The sequence below is a fragment of the Pelophylax lessonae genome (assembly GCF_965119305.1).
Source record: "Pelophylax lessonae genome assembly, chromosome: 3".
Classification (NCBI taxonomy): Eukaryota; Metazoa; Chordata; class Amphibia; order Anura; family Ranidae; genus Pelophylax; species Pelophylax lessonae.
The window spans coordinates 64,933,858-64,942,373 of NC_138770.1; the positions used below are offsets into that span (position 1 = coordinate 64,933,858).

Below are 8,516 nucleotides of genomic sequence, written 5' to 3' on the forward strand. Positions count from 1 at the left end.
GTTTGCAATCCCATACAAGAGCTGTGTGTATAAAATTGATAGATGTACTCTTTATTTATTGATAGAACAGAACTTCATAGAATGTATGATGCAAATAGTAATGCAAACACCTTGACTGTACCGATGGATATACAAATAAAAAAGATGAGAGTGAATATGATACTCGTGAATGTGGTTATATCATAATGCAAGAACATTGGATGGAAAAAAAAATGAACTTGTATATTGCAAGCAAATACTGTGGACATTATTTAGGATACTAGAAAGTGGTTTATTGCGAGAGCAAAGCATATTTATATCCCTAATTAACCACTTAAGCTCCAGAAGTATTTTATCCCCCTCATGACCCGACCATTTTTTGCTATTCAGCACTGTGCTATTTTAACTGGCAATTGCTCAGTCATGCAACACTGTACATAAATTAGATTTATATCATATTTTTTACATAAATAGGACTTTCTATTTGGTGGTTTTGATCACCGCTTTTTTTTTTTGTTTGTTTTTGTTTTTTATTATATAAACAAAAAAGACAAAACATTTTGAAAACAAATTCCACTATTTTTTATTTTCTGCTATAAAAATATATTCATTAAGGGCTCTTTCACACAGAGCGGACCGTATTGCGATCCGCTCCGGCACTTTTTTTTTTTTTTTCACACACACTGATGACACTTGTGTCATCTGCTCCGTATGTCTGCATATCATCCCATCCATTTGCGGGTGATATACGGACATAATGTATGTCTATGGGCATTGCACATGTCTGCGGATGGTCATCCGCTGACATCCGCAATCCCATAGACATTCATTATGTCCGTATATATCACCCGCAAATGGATGGGATGATATACGGACATATGGAACATCCGTGTGAAAGAGCCCTAACATGTACACAAATGAGATTTATATCATTTTCTTTACAAAAGTAGAGATTTATTTTATTGGTTTTGACCACCACTGCATTTTTTTTATTTTTTATTATTTAAACAAAAAAAGACAGAAAATTAAAAAAAAAGAAAAAAAAAAAAAAAAGAACCCAATATTTTTTACTTTCCGCTATAAAACATATTCAATAAAGAAAAAAAGAAAAAAATCTAATTTCTTCAAAAATTTAGGCAAAAATGTATTCTGCTGGTAAAAAAATTCCAAGAAATGTACAGTATATCAATTGGTTTGCGTGAAAGTTATAGTGTCTACAAATGATGGTATATATACTGGTATTTATTAATTTTTTTTATTAGTGATGGCCATCAGTGATCTACAGTATCTCACAAAAGTGAGTACACCCCTCACATTTTTGTAAATATTTTATTCTATCTTTTCATGTGACAACACTGAAGAAATGACACTTTGCTACAATGTAAAGTAGTGAGTGTACAGCTTGTATAACAGTGTAAATTTGCTGTCCCCTCAAAATAACTCAACACACAGCCATTAATGTCTAAACCGCTGGCAACAAAAGTGAGTACACCCCTAAGTGACAATGTCCAAATTAGGCCCAAAGTGTCAATATTTTGTGTGGCCACCATTATTTTCCAGCACTGCCTTAACCCTCTTGGGCATGGAGTTCACCAGAGCTTCACAGGTAGCCACTGGAGTCCTCTTCCACTCCTCCATGACGACATCACAGAGCTGGTGGATGTTAGAGACCTTGCACTTCTCCACCCTTCATTTGAGGATGCCCCACAGATGTTCAAAAGGGTTTAGGTTTTGAGACAAGCTTGGGCATTCCATCACCTTTACCCTCAGCTTCTTTAGCAAGACAGTGGTTGTCTTGGAGGTATTTTTGGGGTCATTATGTTGGATTCTGCCCTGCAGCCCAGTCTCCGAAGGAAGGGGATCATGCTCTGCTTCAGTAAGTTTATCTTGGTCTCATCAGACCACAGGGTGTGGTTCCAGTAATCCATATCCTTAGTCTGCTTGTCTTCAGCAAACTGTTTGCGGGCTTTCTTGTGCATCATCTTTAGAAGAGGCTTCCTTCTGAGACGACAGACAAGCAGAACAATTTGATGAAGAGTGCGGCGTATGGTCTGAGCATTGACAGGCTGACGCCCCACCCCTTCAACCTCTGCAGCAATGCTGGCAGCACTCATATGTCTATTTACCAAAGGCAACCTCTGGATATCATGCTGAGCACGTGCACTCAACTCCTTTGGTCGACCATGGCGAGGCCTGTTCTGAGTGGAACCTGTCCTTTTAAACTGCTGTATGGTGTTGGCCTCTGTGCTGCAGCTCAGTTTTAGGGTCTTGGTAATCTTCTTATAGCCTAGACCAGTGGGGTCCAAACTTTTTTCAAAGAGGGCCAGACTTAAAGAAGTGAACATGCGTGAGGGCCGACCATTTTGCCTGACATTTAAAATTAAATACAATCATCAGCGCAGTGCCCACGGATGCATACCATGCAGCCTCGCCAGCGCAGTGCCCATACATGCAGCCTCGCCAGCACAGTGCCCATAATTGCAGCCTCGCCAACGCAGTGCCCATAATTGCAGCCTCGCCAACGCAGTGCCCATAATTGCAGCCTCGCCAGCGCCATTGACACTATCCGAATCACTTTTAAAAAAGTCCAGGAAGCAGCCCTGATAGGTAGAAGGGGGCGGACAGGGCAGAGGATAAGGAAAGACGCGCTGTTATCGGAAGTCCCGGCACCTAGGATAGACGTCGGCATAGAAGGCGGGACTTCCGATGACAGCGCGTCCCTTCTCCTCGGCGCCGCCCGACCCCTTCTACCTCTCGGCACTGCTTCCTGGACTTTTTTTTTTTACATCGGCGTACAACATGCACTGTTACTTTTTCCTACATTTTTAGGAGGAAAGTGTTATACGCCGATAAATACGGTATATACATATATATATATATATATATATATATATATACACACACACACATATATATACATACTGTATATATATATATATATATATATATATATATATATATATATATATATATATATACACCTGCATCAGTGCTTTATGGATAAAATTATACTTACTTAGATAGGCAGTAGAAGAGATGGCACCTCTTCGGTCAGCTCCACATGGCTTCTACAGGTGGCTGTGCGGTGAAGGAGAGAAGGTATGCAGATTTCAAATTCTTTCTGCACTCCCGCGCAGTCGTGGGTGGCGCCAAGTACATAAAGCAGAGTGGGGGGCGGAGCAGGACTCGGCGGGACTCGGGAGAAGCCGAGCTGCCGAGGGAGGCCAGAAGCCCCTCCCCCGAGCCATCTCATCGGCATCGGGGCGGGGATGTGCAATGTCTCAAAGAGAGACATTGATCAGCGGTGTCTCCAGGGGCCGTATGAAAGTAAAGGACGGGCCGCAACTGGCCCGCTGGCCGGACTTTAGACATGACTGGCATAGACCATCTTTATGTACAGCAACAATTCTTTTTTTCAGATCCTCAGAGAGTTCTTTGCCATGAGGGGCCATGTTGAACTTCCAGTGACCAGTATGAAAGAGGGAGAGCGATAACACCAAATTTACCACACCTGCTCCCGAATAACACCTGAGACCTTGTAACACTAACGAGTCACATGACACCGGGAAGTGAAAATGGCTAATTGGGTCCAACTTGGACATTTAGGGGTGTATTCACTTTTATTGCCAGCAGTTTACATATTGATGGCTGTGTTGAGTTATTTTGAGGGGACAAAAGGCAAATATTTACAAAAATGTGAGGGGTTTACTCACTATTGTGAGATACTGCATTTGTTACATAAATAGGACTTTATTTTTGGTGTTTTTGATCACCGCTGTTTTTTATTATATAAACAAAAAAAGACTGAAAAAAAGAAATCCAATATTTTTTACCTTCTGCTATAAAACATATTCAGTAAAAAAAAAATTTAAAAACCTAATTTCTTCATAAATTTAGGCCAAAATGTATTCTACTACGTCTGTGGTAAAAAAAATCCCAAGAAATGTATATCAATTAACTGTAATAGTTTGGTGGGAGATCTGACAGTAACTGGCACTTTGTGGGAACTAACTAGGGATGAGCTTCGAGTTTCGACTTACGTTTGACTCGGACATTGGCTGTTTGCTCGTTCATCAAATGACAAAGAAATGTGCTTCCTCGCAGGAAATCCGAGCGCCCGCATCCATAATGCACTGCGCGTGCGCGGTGCGTGCAGTGCATTATGTGATTGGTCAAAGCATGCACCCTGACCTCCATGCTTTGGCCAATCAAATCATCTCTGTCACGATTGGACAAAGGCAGGCTGCCTTTAGCCAATCATGGCTCAGGGGCTAGGTACATGCCCCACACTATATAAAGGCTGCTCGCACAGCCGCAGCATGTAGTTTGACTTTACGGGTGAGATAGCAAGTGATTGAGACAGGGAGAGAACAGTCATTTGCAGTTTATCAGACAGTGCAGTGTAGTCTAGAGTCATTGCTAGCATGAGTTACATAGTTACATAGTTAGTCAAGTTTAAAAAAGACATAAGTCTATCTGGCTCAACCGATAAAAAAAAAAAAAAAGCATTAATGAAAACCCAACCATACAATCCCATATACACAATTCTATACCCGCAGTTGATACAGAGGAAGGCAAAAAACCCCAGAAAAGCATGATCCAATTTGCTACAGCAGGGGAAATAAAATCCTTCCTGATCCCCCGAGAGGCAATCTGATATTCCCTGGATCAACTTTACCTATAAATATTAGTACCCATTTATAATAGGTCCACCCAGGAAAGAATCCAGGCCTTTTTTAAAGGAATTTAGTAAGCTAGCCAGAACCACCTCTGGTCTATATAATCTATAAAGATCTATATAACAGAATTAGGACCTCCTTCCTCCTGCTGGTGATCCCTCTAGTGATATAAAGATCTATATAGAGGAATCAGGACCTCTTTCCTCCTGCTGGTGACCTCTTCATTGATAAGTAAAGATCTATATAGAGGATTCAGGACCTCCTTCCTCTTGCTGGTGACCCCTCTAATGATATAAAGATCTATATAGAGTAATTCAGGACCTCCTTCCTCCTGCTGGTGACCCCTCTAGTGATAAGTAAAGATCTATACAGAGGAATCATGACCTCTTTCCTTCTGCTGGTGACCTCTTTATTGATAAGTAAAGATCTATATAGAGCAGTGATGGCGAACCTTGGCACCCCAGATGTATTGGAACTACATTTTCCATGATGCTCATGCACTCTGCAGTGTAGTAGAGCATCATGGGAAATGTAGTTCCAAAACATCTGGGGTGCCAAGGTTCGCCATCACTGATATAGAGGAATCAGAACCTCCTTCCTCTTTCTGGTGATCCCTTAAAGCGGAGTTCCACCCAAAAGTGGAACTTCCGCTTTAGGGAGTCCTGACCCCCTGACATGCCACATTTGGCATGTCATTTTTTCGGGGGAGGAGCGGGTACCTAGTTTTGACAGGTACCCGCTCCCACTTCCACTCGGAGCGCCACGGCGCCCTGAGCGGAAGTTCTCCTCTCCCCCTCCCTCCCTGCAATCTTCTGGGACATGTCAAAGGTCCCAGAAGATTGCCGGCCAATCACGGCACGCAGCGCAACTCGCGCATGCGCAGTGGGTACCCGGCTGTGAAGCCGCAAACTGTCACAGCCGGGTGCCCACAGCAGTGATGCTGGCGCCGAGGGAGAGGATCGAGGCTTCGGGCGGCCGCATCGCTGGACCGTTGGACAGGTGAGTGAATGGCTGGAACTCCGCTTTAAGTGATATAAAGATGTATATAGAGGAATTAGAATCTCCTTCTCCCTGCTGGTGACCCCTCTAGAGATTCATCCTAGAATTCTATTCGCTTTCCCTACTGCCTGGCCACTGTGGGGAAGATTTACTAAAACTGGAGAGTGCAAAATGTGCTGCAGCTCTACACAGAAACCAATCAGCTTCCAGGTTTTATTGCCAAAGCTTAATTGTACAAGCCGAAGCTGGAAGCTGTTTGGCTACTCTGCACAGCCGCACCAGATTCTGAGTGCTCCAGTTTTAGTCGATCTCTCCCACTGTTTGCTCATTTTGCAATCATCTGAAATAAGCACCTCCAAATCTTATTCTTCCGTAGTCCTGGCTAACACTGTACCCCCCAATGTTGTACTCGAAGTGAAGAAACATCATCAGCACACCAAGGATTCCTCAAAAGCATCCAAAAGCTTTATTCTGTGGTCACATCATAAATATATAGCAACGTTTCGGAGCCACGCAGGGCCCCTTCATCAGGCAGGTGGCAATGTTGTACTCTCTCAAAAGATTACTTTTTTCCTAAGTGCATTAAATTACATTAAGAAACATTGAATTGCAGTTTCCACTGCTTTGGCCAATCTTCCAGCAATGCCAAATCATGTTTCATGTTACAAACACCATCATTAAAGCAGAACGTCACTCTCTCAATCAACATGGACCATTTGTAATCCTTATGCTGCTAGCATTAGTAAAGAGATAGGAAAGTATCTATTTACTTGCTTTAAACCTTTTTGTTACATTTCTTCAGTTATTTCTTGGTTTCCATGCCTAGGCAAATAATGTCATACATCCCAGGAGTCTTCAGGAGAGAAGGGAGGGTTCTCAGCTCAGGCATAGGCAGATGGATTCAAGGAAGTAAATGATGCATAAATCATCTGCCCTTTTACTATCCATGACCAGAAATGCTAGGGGGTGTTTTTCAAAATTAATTCTCAGCAAAATAATGCATGGAGACATGGATGAATGGGGGGGAGATTGCTTTGAATAATACATATGAATGAAATAGCATTTTTGGTTTGTGGTACTCAGATCCACTTTAACAAATGCACAAAGAATGCTTTATAAGATTTCCGGTGCTGCACCTAAATTAAGACATCACAACAACAATTATAAATTAATCTTAATGAGAAAATGATAAATAAATAATTAGCTCTAAGCTTACTGCAATTTCCTATCTGCTTTATGAATATAGCAATGCCAATAAAATCACTCCATGCTCAAAATGAATATACAAAGAGAAACAAATATTACAATATTTTTGATGATTTTTAAAAATGAAGGCATTATTCATTATCTTTCCTTCAATCACAAAGCGGTCACCTCCACCGGCTCTCTAGGGTGAGGTCCAGGAGTGTTTCTGTTGAACAAGCAGTCACTTCCACAATGGACAATCCTGAAGAACTGATTTCTTAGTTTTGTTGCTACATAAATGAGCAAAATAGAGTGTAGAACCGGAAAAATGTTTGTTATAAAATCCCACCAAAACACTCCGAATAATCCCATGTACAATGACAATAAGTTTACTGCAATGTACAAACTAGAGGACAGGAAAGAGAAAACAGTAAATGTTATGGTCCTACAGTAGGTGTCTGCATTCCCATGATTGTTCAGTCTGCTTATGTGAAGACCAAGCAAAATGATAAGTAAAATTGAAGTTATAAAGGACATAAGAATGGGTAAAACGTTCCACAACACTTTAACATATTGCAACATCTCCAGCTGTTGCCTATCTGAAGTGTAAACTTGTGTTGAATTTCTAAAGAGAAAATTAAAAATGAACAAATAATTTATTGATGAATATCCTAAACACAAAATGAAAGAGGCAATAATTAGGTAGATGACCCTCTTTGACATGATGGCCTTTAGACGTAAGATAAACACATTTTGGGAGGTGGAGATCTTGAAGTAGAAGAAGATGGAGAGCAGGGTCGATAACCAGATGCTGGAAAAGTTTAAGGATTCCAGAGCACATGAAAGAAATATAAAAAATATTATAGTTATCTCTGAAAAGTAATCAAATAAAAATAAGTTCAACAGGAAACCAGCATGAAAGAAGATCCTGGATATCCCAATGGAGGTGATAATCTTGTCCGCACCTGTTAGTGATCTTCCCTTCAGCCAGTCAATGACATTAACAGTCACAATAAATGATTGTACCACCAGACCGACCAACACTAATATTACAAGCAAGGCAGATGGAACCAAATATTCTTCTAGAAAAATTTTATAATAGTCTTCTTCTGTGGAATTTGCCATGTTTGCAATCCCATACAAGAGCTGTGTGTATAAAATTGATAGATGTACTCTTTATTTATTGATAGAACAGAACTTCATAGAATGTATGATGCAAATAGTAATGCAAACACCTTGGCTGTACTGATGGATATACAAATAAAAAAGATGAGAGTGAATATGATACTCGTGTATGTGGTTATATCATAATGCAAGAACATAAGATGGAAGAAAAAATGAACTTGTATATTGCAAGCAAATACTGTGGACATTATTTAGGATACTAGAAAGTGGTTTATTGCGAGAGCAAAGCATATTTATATCCTTAATTAACCACTTAAGCTCCAGAAGTATTTTATCCCCCTCATGACCCGACCATTTTTTGCTATTCAGCACTGTGCTACTTTAACTGGCAATTGCTCAGTCATGCAACACTGTACATAAATTAGATTTATATCATATTTTTTACATAAATAGGACTTTCTATTTGGTGGTTTTGATCACCGCTTTTTTTTTTTTTGTTTGTTTTTGTTTTTTATTATATAAACAAAAAAGACAAAACATTTTGAAAAC

At 40.4% G+C, this 8,516-nt stretch overlaps 1 protein-coding gene across 1 annotated transcript; it reads right to left on the reverse strand.

The window, feature by feature from the left end:
* Positions 1-7,016: 7,016 nt before the first annotated feature.
* Positions 7,017-7,967, reverse strand: LOC309550325 (taste receptor type 2 member 1-like; the record flags this gene model as incomplete). Its single annotated transcript, XM_082250722.1, has 1 exon — positions 7,017-7,967. The coding sequence occupies one exon, from the start codon at positions 7,965-7,967 to the stop codon at positions 7,017-7,019; it is 951 nt and encodes a 316-aa protein (XP_082106848.1).
* Between the last annotated feature and the right edge of the window lie 549 nt (positions 7,968-8,516).